Source organism: Conger conger, chromosome 13, assembly GCF_963514075.1.
Source record: "Conger conger chromosome 13, fConCon1.1, whole genome shotgun sequence".
NCBI classification, from domain to species: domain Eukaryota; kingdom Metazoa; phylum Chordata; class Actinopteri; order Anguilliformes; family Congridae; genus Conger; species Conger conger.
The window spans coordinates 19,062,405-19,079,327 of record NC_083772.1 but is presented as its reverse complement, the minus strand read 5'-3'; the positions used below and the strand labels follow the sequence as shown (position 1 = coordinate 19,079,327).

At 47.1% G+C, this 16,923-nt stretch overlaps 1 protein-coding gene across 1 annotated transcript in view; it reads right to left on the bottom strand.

Annotated features, from left to right (window-relative positions):
• The window catches only part of LOC133107871 (contactin-5-like), a 242,674-nt gene that overhangs the window by 15,991 nt on the left and 209,760 nt on the right, over window positions 1-16,923 (bottom strand). Inside the window, 4 exon segments of the mRNA XM_061217139.1 lie at window positions 3,568-3,638; window positions 6,191-6,340; window positions 10,536-10,694; window positions 14,011-14,131. Coding sequence (XP_061073123.1) covers window positions 3,568-3,638; window positions 6,191-6,340; window positions 10,536-10,694; window positions 14,011-14,131 — 501 coding nt within the window.

Sequence of the window (16,923 nt, the reverse complement as noted above, 5' to 3'; positions counted from 1 at the left end):
CCCCCCTGGAGCAATGCAGGATTAAGGGCCTTGCTCAAGATCCCAACGGCTGTGTGGATCTTATTGTGGCTACACTGGGGACTGAACTACCAACCTTGTGGGTCCCAGTCCTGCACCTTAACCACTATGCTACAGGCCGCCCATATGAAGGCTTATGACACCTGTAATGACACCCGTATGAAGGCTTATAACACACAGCCCAACACACCACCTAACACAGACTAAAACAGCCCAACACACAGACTAACACACAGCCCAACACACAGACTAACACACAGCCCAACACACAGCCTAACACAGACTAAAACAGCCCAACACACAGACTAACAGACAGACTAACACACAGCCCAACACCCAGCCCAACACACAGACTAACACCCAGCCCAACACACAGACTAACACACAGCCTAACACAGCCCAATACACAGACTAACACACAGCCCAACACACAGACTAACACACAGAATAACACATAGACTAACACACAGCCTAACACACAGACTAACACACAGGCAACACACAGACTAACACACAGCCCAACACACAGACTAACACACAGCCCAACACACAGACTAACACCCAGCCCAACACACAGACTAACACCCAGCCCAACACCCAGCCCAACACACAGACTAACACCCAGACAAACACACAGCCCAACAGGCTTTACTCGGTGCACAGACACTTGTCAAAGCAGCCATTACCAAACTGTCACCACAAACAGCAAGCCCGTTAAAATGATGCTTATTCTATACTTACAGTAATGCCTCTCCCTGGCTATAATGACTGGAGACAGACCCGCAATGAGCACGTCCACCCCATCTGGAATGTGCCTTTTCTCCCATAATGCCACACCAAGGTGCAGTTTGCGCGGTGCGGAGGTTATTTTCCCACAGACAGTTGGGCCCGCGCTCTTAATAACCGCAGAAATAACCACGGGCAGCACTCACAGCTGTGGGCCCCCTCTCCCCAGCTAATGGGGGGTTTTATAGCCTTCATTTCAGAGCCTTCTGCTCCTCTCATCCATCGAGCTCATCTGCACAGCACTGCCCAGCGCAACCACGCAGTCAGGAAGTCAAACGCGCTCGCCATCGAGGGAGGACAGCCGCCATCTTACGCCGTGGCAGATCCCGCTGGGGGACTGATGGCCGTTTTTCTGCCTGAGCTGAGTCGAGAAAGAGATTATAACCAGATGTTCCTTTAACATCGCTGACTGTACGGGGGTGGGTGGGTGGGTGGGGGGGGTGGCAGTGGAAGACTGACAGTTTGTCATAATTCACATCTCTCCTGGTACACGGAGAAAAGAAGGGAGGGAGGGAGGGAGGGAGGGAGGGGAAGAGAATAAGCAGGAGAGCTAAAAGTCATACCATAGTGTGGCCCTGACTATTTCTAACGCACATAGCGCAATTTAACCCTCCTGAATAAGTGAATTTCAGCAGATTATGTGATATGTGAAATATGTAAGAGGCGTTAATTGATGATTCGCGCTGGGACAAGAGCAGAGTTTAGTGCCGTCTGCTTAGAAGACGTTCACACTCCATGAGAAAGACATCAAACAATTCACACCATTACACTTGGATAAGAAAATCATTTCAGATCACACAGTTTCTTCTTCTTCTTTTTTTTACCATCACAGCTCATCAGTAAATTAAGTAGCTTAATGTTAAAACACACAATGCAAATCTAAAGTACATACTCTAATTGATAGAAGCAAAAGATTGTGCAGAGAATAATATGGCATAAAAAAACTAAGGAAAGAATGAGCTATTCAGCATAATACCCTTGGGTTCTACTTCCAGCACTCCACTACAACAAATAATAAATCACTTAGAACACTGCAAATTAATGAAAGTAATATTCCATAACTGAGGATAGCCAGAGAGTGTTATCGGGTAAATTTGTTGTGACCAAAACTGTTAATTTACACACCCAGATGACTAGTACTTAAAGCAGGTTTCACACCCCGAACCTACACTGCCATCTATTTCATCTTAGCACCCAACAAGCAGTTAATTATTGCTACAGTATAATCTAACATTGAGATGAATTATGTTAATATGTATTTTAATGCGTTGATACGCAGTCTGTTGTGCATGTGTGCACACCATGTATTGGGCATGCTCTGTGTTGCATCACAGATCCTGTATGAAATGTTATTTCTGTACCCCCCCCCACCAGGGCACCCAGTTCAAACTTTGTTTTAGCTGTAAACATGTTTGTATGCCTACTTTATTGGGAAACATTTTCATCCATGTCATTATTTCAACCTTTATGAAATAATATCATTTTGGCTTAAACGACTGGTGGAAAAGCGTGTTCAGCTGGATATAGAGTTTGAAACATAAAATGTTTGAATCGTGATGTCATATATAGATGTCAATCAGATATCCAGTCAGGAAATTGTTGATGCCCGCAAATTTATCCATTTAATTTAACGCTCATTTAAAAATTCGGCAAACCAGCTGTTATGGATCAATACGAAACAGAACACGGCACCTGATTGGTTAGGGAATACTTTACGCAAAAGAAAACCTACTCTACCCACCCCAGAATGCATTTTTATAAAATGGTGGAGCTAGACTGAAACAGCCAGTGCAATAAGGCTTTAGCTCTGTAGATCACTCAGTGAGATCGCACATACAGAATGTTCTTATAATGTTTTTAACTGAGCATTCTACTGCTGATGTAACAGTCACTATTGGTGACTGAAAGCAGTGGAGCTCTAGAACACTGACCTTTAAAAAAACCTGCTCTTCAAAGGGTTAATGCAGCCAGTGCTAATGACAGAACTACAGCTGATCTGTTCTGTTCTACAGTGCAATGTGCTGTATTCTTCAGCATCGACAGCGTTCAGTACGGAGGAGGTCTCGATGACGTCACCTGAGCAACAGAGTGCCGTGCACCCCAGCAATTATGTGTGCATGGGCAGTGGTTTGGAACCTTGCGGTCAATTAACGGTGAGCGTTTGCGGAGGGCACGACCGCATTAGTCAGGGACGCGATCGCCAGATTAGAGCAGAAATGGTGATATTTAAACGCTTTACTTGGCTTAGTTGATGCATATTCTCTCCTGCTATCAGTTGTGAAACTCTTGGTGTCTGTGCTGAGGACCTCTGTCTGAGATTAACACAGTCAAGGTCTGAACATCACTTCTTCATCATTAACCAGGAGAAACCACACCCATGATGTCTGCGTGCAGAAGAAAATATTTTTAAGGTTGTGGCAGTGTCACCTTACTAGTTGCAAACAGAGATCAGCAGTACGAATCACACTCTATATCGGGAACAATGATTGTAAAAATGAACACCCCCGGGGAAAGCCTCTGCCGAAAACAACAGATTAAGCGTTAAATATTTTTGACTACAAATATGTGCTCAGGTTTCATTGCATGTACAATGACAATTGCTGAGAGTGATTGGTGTATCTGACACAGCATTGACATTGCTGTGTTGGTTGCTACCAGTAAACTCCCTGACTGGTGGAGCTCCTCTCTTCCATGACATCATAACAGCCTGATCCCTCTTTTATCGGCCCTGATTGGTGCAGCCCCCGGTGATGCGATCATTACCTCCCAGGAGATCACCAGCTCGTGCCGGCGGCCATTTCCTCCACTCACGTTGGCGGGAGCCACTGAGGGAACTGCAGGAGACACAGAGGAACACACACACACACACACACGCGCGTGCATGTCAATCACACTGCTCAGAAGGCATTTAAGCACTGAGTCTGGCCAACTGGGAGGTTGCCAGACTACTCCCTTCCCATAACTCCCTCAGGCAATGCTAAGCCAATCAGGTGCCTCCCCAGCAGGGCTACAAAGCAGAGGAGGTGCTGGCACCAGTCCCATTCGCTCAGAGACTGTGCTGGCACTGGTCCGATTCGCTCAGAGACCATGCTGGGGGGCACATTTTAACAGAGAGAGGAGGGAAAAAAGCATTCTCTATGAAAACATACTAATGAAAGTACTAATATAACATGATGCTTCAACATCAACAGTATTTTAATTCACACATACACACAGAGAAATACATATGGATGGTTGCTGACTTGTAGATAAATCAGATTAAAAGGTGAAAGCTTTCCTGAGGATATTGGTGCAAAATAAAATCCTCAAAAAAGGCACTCGATTCCATTTCCTACTGGCTGTAGGTACTAAGCCAGTGCGCTACTCAACTGCAGGTCCTGTGGGCTGCAGGGTCTGGAGGTATCTGTGCAGGTTTTTGGTCCAACCGTGCACTACACCCCCTGATTTCAATTATTTTACCTCCTTGCTTCGGGAAGTAAGGAGAATTCTGAAAATTGGGTGGTGCAGTGCAAGGTTGAAGCAAACACCTGCAGACACCGTGGCCCTCAGGACCTGGAGTTGAGTAGGCCTGCACTAGTCTGTAGGCACCAGCGTGATTACCTCTAGTGGTGAAACACTGAACTGCAGTTCAGACTCTTGCTCAGGCATTGTGTCTGTCACTGAAGAATGAAGGAGACACATAACCAGGTCTGCCTCTTCCAGTCGTAGCCTAATAATTTATGTTTGGGGAGGCATGCAGTGGATACTGAATACTATTTGTGGAAAGATAAGGATGCCCATCCTTCCTCTTGTTATCGGCTAATGATTGACAGCCGCAGCGATGGAAATAGACTGTGTCGTACAGACCGTGCCTAGTTAGCGCGCTAATGAGCGAGAGCCTGTGGTCTGGATTTAGCACAACAGTGGAGACGCTACATGAGTATTCTGATCTTCACAGAGCGCCAACACAAACGACGAGTGCCTATCAGCCAACACAAACGCGTTCTCCATGGAAACCTTCTCTGTGTGGTCAGGAGCATCGTGTGATCTGAGAACGGTGAAACTGCACCACAGCTAGCTCACCATGAAGACTGGTTCTCTTTGGTTATTTATTTTGTGTGGAACCTGATTTTCCCATAAAAAAAACAAAACAACTGCTGCAGACAGAATGTAGGTGTCATTATTGTTAACCCTTCTTAACATTCTGTATATTCCCCTTGTTCGAGCCTTCACTAAACCCCTAAAATAAAGCAGCTTAATTGAATTTTAAACCCCAAATCTATTTTGCATTAAGAAACAACATGTTACTCATCACAAACTTTGTCGTCAAATTTGAAGTTGAAAAAAGATCGTTTAGGGGGCTTTCTCTGTTGTTAAAAATAGTGCTGGGTCATTTTTGACCCTTAAGACAACGCAAGGGTTAAGAAAGCAGTATGGCCCAATGTAATAAAAACACAATAATATTAATATCCAATGTCCAAAGACATGCAGGTTAGGCTGATTGGAGAGTCTAAATTGCCCGTAGGTATGAGTGTGTGAGTGAATGGTGTGTGTGCCCTGCAATGGACTGGTGACCTGTCCAGGGTGTATTCCTGCCTTTCGCCCAATGTATGCTGGGATAGGCTCCAGCCCCCCTGCAACCCTGTTCAGGATAAGTGGGTTCAGATAATGGATGGATGGATGGATATTAATATCCGACTGGATTGTGCCAGCTCCAGAGCCTGTGGTTCTACCCGTCTGCACTGGGCCGGGTTGACTGGCCACTGTAGTTAGACAGCACAATTCAAAGTTAATAGGCTGGTCTTGAGTTTACCCGTTTTACTGAGCTAGACTGGATCTTAAAAAGCTTTTCCAGACACCGCTGTGTATTTAATACCCCAGTAATTCCCTAATTTACTACTTCTGAAGTCACAGCAGTCAGCATTTTTCATTTTCCGCATTGCACCTTCAGATAGCGTGCGAAATGAGTGTTGCGAATGTGGAGTTAGCGACCGTGCGCCATTCCCGCTAAACCTCAAACACTAAACTGTTTCAGAGCTTTAGCATAGCATAGCGTGTGCTGATCCTACTAACAGTAAAAAGTGAATGCAATGAAGGACCGCACTACCATGAAAAATATTGAGTTATTTATCACTTGAATATATTGGGCAAGACGCCCTTCTTCAGTGAATCAAGCGTAATAATGCAAAGTGGAGGTTCCGTCAAACTTTTACCAGCTGCAACAGGTAAGGTAACGTGGTTCATAGTAGGACCAATCACATGCCAGAACCAGCTACAAGCAAGACTCAAACGAAACAAGCCAATGTCAGCACCTCATTGAGTCCGTTTGGCATTAGTGTGTGTTGCGGATAAATCCAAAACGCTTCTCTCGGGACGAGAATTTTAATTCAGATTTCCAGAAAGATACCTGCTTCCTTGGTCCGGACCACTCTGGAAGGGGTGCTGGGGTCCCCCGTCCCAATAGCGTTGGTGGCCACCACCCGAAACTCGTACTCCACCCAAGGGTTCAGCACCACCGCCATGGCTGACTCCATGTCCCCCGTCACATGACTGGGGTCTGCAATCAAAGTGTTACCCAGTCACAAGTGTTTGCCGTAAATTCATCTTAAATATAAAAATACACATTTAACCCTTTTAGTCTCAAGAGTGCCATAGGGCACTCAAGTGTAACTACCGTGAAAAACATATGGAACTCTCAACCTTTTTAACCAATCACTGCACTACTATTGTTTTGAGCCCCAGTTAAAACCCAACTAAATTTTCTCAACTTTCTCAATTTTCTCAACAAAAGCCACAACCCCTTGGTATTTAGGCGGAGCCACTTCATACTGGGCTCGGGGCTGAAAGGGTTAAATACTCATGTGACATTACCAAGCCCGTTTGCCGAGCGCAATATTAAATACGGTAGGGTCAGGGACAGGGCCAACCAAACGGCGAGTACACAGAATTGCATGTGCAGCAATTACATGTTCACATTCAATAAATCAGTCCATCCATCACCAATCAGGCCTTATTTTTGCATCCTGCCATTTATATGCATGTTGCCACACAGGAATTATTCAGCAGGGAATGATAATAAAGGCAATCTGGAATGAAAAAGGGAAAATGACTCCAGTGCCATGAACAGTGGATCCAGCTGAACTCTGGGATTGAACAGCAGAGAGCATATTAAAAAGGTGACGGGGGGGGGGGTTGTCAGAAGTGTGGCATTTAAATTCCGCTCAAATACGTAAATGAGCTTTTAATTATGCAAATGTGATTGCCAGCCTCCTGACTGATAATGGCAGCAGCCTTAAAAACAGGAGGGGTGGAAAGCGTGCTTTGAAAGGGCGTAGCACTTGTTCAGGGTTATGTTACATTCATAATAAAATAACACCCGAAGTATTGAGTGCAAGCGCAAGGCAAAAAAGAAGAAGGACACAAAGTTAGAAAAGTAAAACCCGAGATAAAAAAGATATATATTTATTAAAGGTCCCATACTGTGGAAAGTGACATTTCCTGTGCTATGTGGGTTATAAAGGAGTTGAAGGTGCTATAAAACAGTATGAAAGTATCAAAATAAATCCACACAATCTGTGTGAAGAAAATGTGCATTTAAACCAGCCGTTTGGACTTCCGTGAAGTTACGACATCACGCTTCAGCACAGCCCATCTTGTAGCCATAACAAATCCAAGTGCTCGGCACAGACGCCGTTCAGTTCGTTGGAGCTGTCCAGCCAATCAGAACCGAGGTTCTTGATAAAGCTCATGAGAGGTGCTGGAGAATGGACATGTAATCCTGGATAGATTGTATTTGGTACTTTAGAACCACACAAACGTCTTCTTATGGATATCAGGACATAAAATGAAACACAGGAAAGGTGTACAATATGGGACAATATTATGAAGTGAGCAAGACGGACAACGTTTTGACGTTTGATTTTCATTAGGTGACCTCATATTACATTACTGCCATTTAGCAGATGCTAAACTGACCGAGACACCTCATAACGCTTTTAGATAGTGTCTGTGCTTATACATGGACCATAAGAGATGCAGGCACCTTGCTCAAGCGTAACACAGTGTCCTACCCGGGATTCAAACCTGCAACCTCAGACCTTTTCCTCACCCATTATACACCACTGCAGGCTGCGGCTGCAGGGCGGCCAATCGGAGCGCTCCTAACAAACGCGCGCGTCACACCTCCGCTCCCAGCGGCTGTAACGGCCTCCGCGGGGCTCTGAGCCCGGCTCTTTGATTCAGTCTGTCCGGGGAGCGCTCTGCATCGCGTGTCATTTCCACGGTGTCCCCGGCGAGCCGGAGCGCACGCGGCCGCGCCAGATTGAGATTAATCGTCGTCGGGCGCGGCTTCGTCCGGCGCGTTAAAAAAAGAGACGGCCGCGTTTCGCCGGAGAGCCACGCGGGGAGAGGCGGCGGGATTGGAGACGGAAGAGATGCACTTCCCCGAGGAAAAAGCCCAGTCAGGAGTCTGTCGGAGCAGGGTGGAGGGGGTCAGAGCGAGGGGGGGGGGGGGTCCGGCAATTACACACAGAGCAGGGGAGAAACAGAGCATGATGCGCTTAACCCCCCAAATAACCTCGCATTACACCAACGCGTGACCTCATTATTCTCCATCACGGAGAAAACCCGCTGTCTGTGGGAGAGCTGCTTGCGCGAGCCCAGTGTTGTAGGGGAACTCTCCGAGAAACCCTCACAGACACCGCAAATAATTAGGTGAGCATGCTATCGCACGTGAAAAATAGAAAAAAATATAAGTCAGCGACTTTCGCGTTCATGAAAGCTGCTTTAACCACAGGCACACCCTGTTCTAATTTGTCGTTATACGCACGGCGGGCAATTCTTCCTCTTCCCCTTCCCCCTCCACGCGGTGCGCGGAGCAGCGCCGCTCTTATCAGCCGATAACCGCCAAGTGGAGAGCTCTCCACAGACCCGACAGCCCTTCAAACGCAAGCCCACCAGTCTGTTTGCAGCAAACAGGGCTAAAAATCTCTTACCTTTCGCTTAGTTACCGAATCACCGCGCTCATTATACCCCAGACCTCACCCGCTCCCTGTCGTGCAGCGCCGGGTCTGAACCCGGCCGCTTCAGGGGGGCTGAGCGCGGCGCTGAATCATCCGTCCGGCAAGATGAATCATTACCGAACACCAAATTTTCTATTATTCTTTCAAGACCGCTGCTATTTAAACAGATTACTCCTGTTGGCCGCCCGTTGGCCCACCACATTAAAGGCCAGGAATGGATGAGCTCGCCAGGAAAGGTACACAAAATAAAGCTATTAAACTTCCCGCAGTCCAATAAAACAGCTGCGGGAAACGCTATGACTTTCACCTCACTGTGAAAGAGTGGGGTTCTGTGCTTTGTAATGGCAGGGGGAAGCTATTTTATTTTTGGTTAAAGCCTTTAATTCACTCGCGCATAATTGAAGTCAGCGACACTTCGTGAGAATTCAGGAGGGTTTTTGGCAGAAATTGAAACGAGCTCTTTTTGAATAAAGTAGGTTTCTCTCTCTTGCCCTCCCTCCCTGCCTCCCTCCACGGGGCCAGTGCAGTGCAGCTGTTAGAGAACTGGAGAGTTAGACTCCAAAGTTTTCGTTTCCCGGTGGGGCCGTGTTGTAGGCACCCTTGAGTGAAAGCCACTTAATCTCGACTGGAGTAAACCCCCAGCTGTGTACACAGATCGTAAATGTGTTTGAGGCGTTTTTGGTAAGAGCACACCTGGCTAAACGGCTGAAGTGTACACGCAGCACAACGAAACAGGAGGCGGCGTTGAACATACAGCCCAGCTGAATTTTGATTTATGGAAGAGGGGAGGGGTGTCAGCAAAGCTCCTGTTTACATGATTTGTTGGGGGGATTGTGGGTCACATTGCATGACACTACCAAAGGGAGCTGCAACTAGAACAGCAACAGTATAGAGAGTGGAACCATTTCTCCTCCTAACTATGCCTATATAGTTACCTAGCCGTGTACATTACCTTAAACATAATACCAAAACTGCCCCATAGTACAGCTATTCTACAGTTACTCAGGCAGACTTGACCAAAACTTATATAGCTATAAAGCAAACCTTCCAGCCAATCAGAATTGAGAATTAACCAAGATCATGGTATAAAAGGTAGTATGCTACCAAAGGAAGCTGGCACTAAATGGTAAATGGTAAATGTTTGGCATTTATATAGCACCTTTATCCAAAGCGCTGATACTCCTAATTCACCCATTGACACACACACTCACACACCAACGGCAATTGGCTGCCATGCAAGGCACCAACCAGCTCGTCAGGAGCATTTAGGGGTTGCTCAGGGACACTGCAACACACCCGGGCGATATCGAACCGGCAACCCTCCGACTGCCAGACGACGGCTCTCACCTCCTGAGCTAATGCCGCCCATACTAGCAATAGGCTCATGGGTGGAACCATTTCTCCTAGTAACTATGCCTATAGAGATTATAAGATTACAAGATTATACCTAGCATGTATTGCATTTCCTGAAACATAATGATATCTTATCGTAATCTTATCGTAGCCCAGCTACGGTAGTTATTCAGCCAGCATATGAATTTAGAACAGTGATTAAAAATGACCTGAACTGTGTGTGCATGAATCGCGCCTTCCAGCCAATCGGACCAGACCACAGTATAGAGTGGGCAGACCTGTGAGGTGGAGGATCCTGAGGACCGACCCCATACCCCCCCCCCCCACCTCAGACTGAGCCCCCCCCCCCCACAGACAGAGCCCCCCCGGGGTGATCACCTGTCCGGACGGTCTGCCAGCCCAGGGAGAAAGGGCTGCGCGCCTGCAGGTTGTAGGCACTGATGGGGCTGTGATTGTCCACCCCTCGGCTCCAGGACAGCGTCGCCGTGGAGTCCGTGATCTCCTCCACAATCACCACACCGGGAGGGCCTGGGGGTCCTGCGGCGACACAATCAACCGCTTTAGAGAGGGAGGGGGAGAGAGAGGGAGGTGTGAGGGAGGGAGGTAGAGAGAGAGAGAGGGAGGGAGTGGATAGAGAGAGGGATAGGGGATGAGAGGGAGAGGGGTGGGAGGAAGGGAAAGGGGAGGAGAGGGGGAGGTGGAGGAGCGAGGCTGATAAAGATAGACAGTCAGAAAGATATAGAAAGTTAGAGAGATAGTGAGAGAAAGAGAGATGGAAATTGAGAGAGTTGGGCAGAAGGATAGAGAGGGAGAGAGAAACTGAGAGATAAAGCTGAAGAGAAATTGAAAGAGAGTTGGGCAGAGAGAGATAGAGGGGGAGAGAGAGAGATAAGGGGAGAGATGGAGAGATAGTTTCCTGTGAAAGGATTGCCGTTATTTCCTTTGAGCACACTGTGGTTCTCACAGCAGCACAGAGGGGTGAGGCACCAGCCTGCGCCAGGCCCTGACTGACAGGGTGCTGATTGTGTCCCCTAACGAGGGAGATTGTCACTTATGTACCAAACACTATCACCCCTAACGAGAGAGAGTGTGTCACACACGTACCAAACACTATCACCCCTAACGAGAGAGAGTGTGTGTCACACACATACCAAACACTATCACCCCTAACAAGAGAGAGAGTGTGTCACACACGTACCAAACACTATCACCCCTAACGAGAGAGTGTGTGTCACACACGTACCAAACACTATCACCCCTAACGAGAGAGAGTGACACACACATACCAAACACTATCACCCCTAACGAGAGAGAGTGACACACACATACCAAACACTATCACCCCTAACGAGAGAGAGTGACACACACATACCAAACACTATCACCCCTAACGAGAGAGAGTGACACACACATACCAAACACTATCACCCCTAAGGAGAGAGTGTGTGTCACACACATACCAAACACTATCACCCCTAACAAGAGAGAGAGTGTGTCACACACGTACCAAACACTATCACCCCTAACGAGAGAGAGTGACACACACATACCAAACACTATCACCCCTAACGAGAGAGAGTGTGTGTCACACACGTACCAAACACTATCACCCCTAATGAGAGAGAGTGACACACACATACCAAACACTATCACCCCTAACGAGAGAGTGTGTGTCACACACTTACCAAACACTATCACCCCTAACGAGAGAGAGAGAGAGAGTGTCACACACGTGCCAAACACTATCACCCCTAACGAGAGAGAAGTGGTGAGGGAGAGAAGATGTCGCACATGTAGCAAACAATTTAACCCCTATCGAGAGAGAGAGAGAGAGAGGGAGAGAGAGAGAGGGGGGCAGAGAGAGATAGAGAGAGGGGGGAGAGAGAGAGGGGGCAGAGAGATAGAGAGGTTTTTGATTATGTACACATATTTGCCAATATTTACTGCATTTTGTATTTCATGCCAAGAAAGTATATTTCTTAGAATAGAACAGAATTTAATTGAAAATAATTCAGAAAGAGGGATAGAGAGAGAGAGGGGGAGAAGGAGAGAGAGAGGGAAAGAGAGCTGAATGAGCCATTTTACTTCTAAACGGCTTTTTAAATGTATCACTGCCGTTCGCTCTACAAGTGAAACACGCATGTAAACATCCAGGTGCAAACACAGCACAATGCATCTCTACTGCACACAAAGACCCCTCTCTCACCTCCAGCAGTTTCACACTGATTAAGAACCTCGCGCTCTCTCCTGTCCCCGCTCACGGAGACAGCCCGCCAGCTGCCGGGAGCGCGAGGGCGTGTAGCGCTATCCCGCAGCACCGCGGCGCGGCATATGTCTCCGAGCGGCTCCAGAAGCGCGCGTAACCCGCCCGCGTGGCGAACGCACGCGGCCGCCCGGGGAACAGCTGTAAACGGTCCGCCCAACAGCTGCCGCGCCGTACGAAAGCCAATCTCCCGTGACCGCCGCGAAAGGTGCTCAACACCCGCATTAACGGGCGTTAATATGCGGCGCGCGTAGCCGTGGAAACGCCGCGGGACGACCCTTAAGTCGCCGTGATGGATCGCGTGCGATACGTGGATTTCAGGCGAGCGACTGTGCCATATCAATAAAGCTTGTTGTTAATTTATAATTGAGTAATAACATAATACGACCGGAATCACTTTTGTCTGAAGCTAAGTCAGACTATGGTAAGTACTGTATATTTTAGGCATGGTGTCAGGCTTACAGTATGCACATACAGTTCATATCATACTTCAGGGCCATCAATTATACTGTACCAGTCAATTATAAGGAATGACTGAGATATCTTTTTTGTAAAAGACTGCAATATCATAGCATGTACAGGAGAGTTGTAGATGAATACTCTTTAGGGATATAGCAAATCACCAAGGTACCCTCATACATTACTTCCCAGAATTGGATGGGTGAAATGCCAATCAAACACACAGACTCTGTACCAAATGTCTTACAACGATACTGCAAAAAACCCTGTCAATCATGGAAACTCCAATCAACTGAAACCAATGGCTTTGCCTAGGGCGTGAAGTGCTGTACAACAATCTGAATACTGCTCATTATTTGAAGGCCTTGAAGTTGAGGGATGTCGTTTTGCTTAATGTTTTTTTTTTTTTTAGATAGTTTTATATGAGTCCAGATCTTGGGATTTATTTTTGACTAGCTCTGAACTACATTTCCCATCAGCCTCTCAGGGAAAAGGCTCACTGGCTCTGTTTCCTGTTTGATGCAGCCCATGCCAGGATGTGGCCCAGCTTTACTGCTCCGCTGGCCCAATATAACTTACACCAATAATCTACACCAGCAGTAGAACAATCAAACGGCTGTTTTTACTGCGAGTATTCACACATAACTGCGGACCACCACCGCGGTGTACTGGAACCTACACATCCCTGACGTACCATCTCAATATCAAAGGCCCATTCTTCTCAGAGGGAGGTGAACAAAATTGTGTTTCTTCATGGAGGCGCAGGCACCAAGCCAGTCGGAAATGTGCAATCCCAGCTGGACAGGGCTGGGAACGTTATTCAAAGGAACCAGACTCCCATTTTTTCCCCGATTGTTGTTTCCAGCAAATCGGATTTGAGCAGTCAGGGATTTAACCACGGAGCGGTCACGGGGGAAACTGGGATGGGGAGGGGGGGTGGGGGGGGGGTACTGGCATAAAGAAGTGGAATGAGGGCCAGACCTGGGCCAGACCTGGGCCAAACACATATTTTTGAAATACTTTAACTCTTAATGTCCCAGGAAAATTAAAATAGGATAAGAACTCCTACAGAACCCTGAATTGTGATTTGACTTACCAGCTTCACACATCAAACTCAGACGGTGAGCTCACCTCGAACCAGAAGCTCCGCCTCCACGTACACGCTGTCGGCGCTGGTCTGGGCCCGGCAGCCGTACTTCCCAGCATGCTTCAGGAGGATGTTCCTGATCATCAGGTCGGCCGTGGAGGACTGCTGTGGAGAGAAGAGGAGAAGAAGAAGAGCTGAGCGTTCACTGTGTGAACATCCGCCTCCCTCAGTGTGAAAAAACTGTCTGGAGCATTTTAGTCCTGAAATGAGATTTACATTTTTTTTTGTACAAAATATTAGCTTGTTTTAAGATACTGTTTGCTTATCAAGTGAAAATGTCTTACCCCATTGGTATCCTTAAATTAGTCAAAACTGTCTCACTTCATTGGCAATATCTTTCGTTTTTTTAGCAAAAAACAAGTCTAAATATAAAACTTGTCATATGAAATACTTGTTTAGACCAAGCAAATTTTTGGACCTTTCTGCTCCGTGGTTTGGCAGGCGATACGGGGGTGAAGCTAGCTGTACAGAACCCGGCTCAGAGTACAGCTCACCATGTCACAGCCTGACCTCGTTCTCCCAAACTCCCATAACGCACTGCTTCTTTTAAATAGATTTTTTACTCACCTCCATTTATACAGGGCAGGCTGACTGAGCATGCATGCTTCTTTTACAGCAATACCCGGTAAAAGAGCCCCCTGCCACTCCTGAGTAGCCTAACCTGCATGTCTTTGGACCGCAGGAGGTAACCGGAGTACACGGAGGAAACCCACACCGGCATGGGAGAGAACACGTAAACTCCACACAGAGAGGCCCCCAGCCAGGATTCAATCCCAGGGTTCCTTACTGTGAGGTGACTACTATCCACTACACCACCATGCCACCCACAACTCAGATATTTACTGAGGAAACAGCTGCAGTCTCATTCATTAATAGCCACTGCTCTAAAAGGCATTTTAGTCTCCCTGCTGAAAAAGTAGATGGTTGGCATTTATATAGCACCTTTAGCCAAAGCGCTGTACAATTGATGCTTCTCAGTCACCCATTCATACACACACTCACACTGCCATGCAAGGCACCAACCAGCTCGTCAGGAGCATTTGGGGCTTAGGTGTCTTGCTCAGGGACACTTCGACCCCCCCCAGGGCGGAATTGAACCGGCAACCCTCCAACTGCCAGACGACTGCTCTTACCGCCTGAGCCAATGTCGACAATATGAACAATGAACATATGAACATCACTGGTGAGGTTCCACTGCAGAATCTATTATCACGAGCATCTATGTACACAGGGGAGGTGTGATGAGCGGTCTACGATGACAGCGGCAGAAAAACCCAGAGATTCAGAGTGTCTGCTAACGCAGCGAGCGCCCATTTACAAAATAAGGCTCATCTCTTAGTCAGTGAGAAATTCAATTTGGACTCTATGCACACACAGTTATCCTAGATGGAGCATTTTGGAAGTTAATCAAGTGGACCTGAAGTAACTGCTTTTTAATGCTCGAACTGCACTGCCGCTGAAATAAAATGGCTGAGGTGGAAACAAATACCTGACAAGGCTGATTATGCAGTATTCAAGACACTACATTACATTACATTACTTACAGGCATCTGGCAGACACTTATCCAGAGCGAAGTACAACAAAGTGTGTAACCTTAAATATGATTGTGCATGAACATAAGACAATACAGTATACACCAGTCTATTTTGGATCACATTCAAATTCCAAATATAAGGTAGTTGTGAATCTGTAAATGAAACTGGATATCTAAATCTCCCCAAGTCCTGCACTGTAGATCCAAGGGACCATAATCTGGGATGGCCGCAGTTTGACACGTAGCACACAGGAGCGCGTAAGTGCCCAGTGTTAGCCCAGTGTTCGGCTCAGAGTGCTGGGAAAGTGGGGACCTCGGGAACCTCAGAATTGCACGTCACCCGGGCCCCTAGCAGGGAACAGGACGCACCGTGACCTCCGCTCGGTAAGCCAGCGCTCCAGGTCAGCAGCCTTCCTTTTCACACTGCTTTCATAAGAACAATCTGCACTTTATACAACACTCTGTTCTCTTCTGTTTTTCTCCCTCCAACACTGACATTCAGAGGCCTAAGTAAATATAAAGTGGACTTCACACTCTATAGCGAACAAATCTGCCCACAAGGCTGATGCGTCGGCAAGGTGTGAAAATAGGGCTTCGGTCAAATCACACCTGGGCCAAACACTCCTTTAGAAAACATCTCTACTTTAGACACCAGTCAAGTTCCCGCAGATTTTAACAGAAAAACAATTCCCTTCTTACTAATACTCAGAGAGAGAGAGTCTTGTATTTTGAATTGTACATTTTATTTAGCATGGAAGATCCCCAGGGACCTGCAGGAATAATTTCAAAGCAAGTTAAAGCTTTTAAATTACATTTTGACCCAGGACTGGGCCAGAACAGTCCCTCTGGTGGGCGTCTCATGGTGTAGCCTGTAGAGCAGCCATCATGAAATCTGGACCTCAAATCCAAATCTGGCCCAAGTTCTATTTTCTCCCAGGGTGATCACACCTGACTCCCAGGTAAAGTGAGGATAGTCACACCTGACTCCCAGGTAAAGTGAGGATAGTCACACCTGACTCCCAGGTAAAGGGAGGATGATCACACCTGACTCCCAGGCAAAGTGAGGATAGTCACACCTGACTCCCAGGTAAAGGGAGGGTGATCACACCTGACTCCCAGGTAAAGGGAGGATGGAAAACAGTTCCCGGACCTTGAGGACCGTGATTAGATGATCCTTGGCATCATCCACAAGCTCACTGGCAGCTGTGAAATCAGCGACCTTTGCCACATCTCTCTCCCTCCCTCTCTCCCTTCCTTTCTCCCTCCCTTTCTTCCTGTCGCTCTACACTAGACTGTCCAATATAGCTGAAAACACCCTTAAAAAAACAAATAAACAGTTCCTGATGGTCACCACCATGTGGT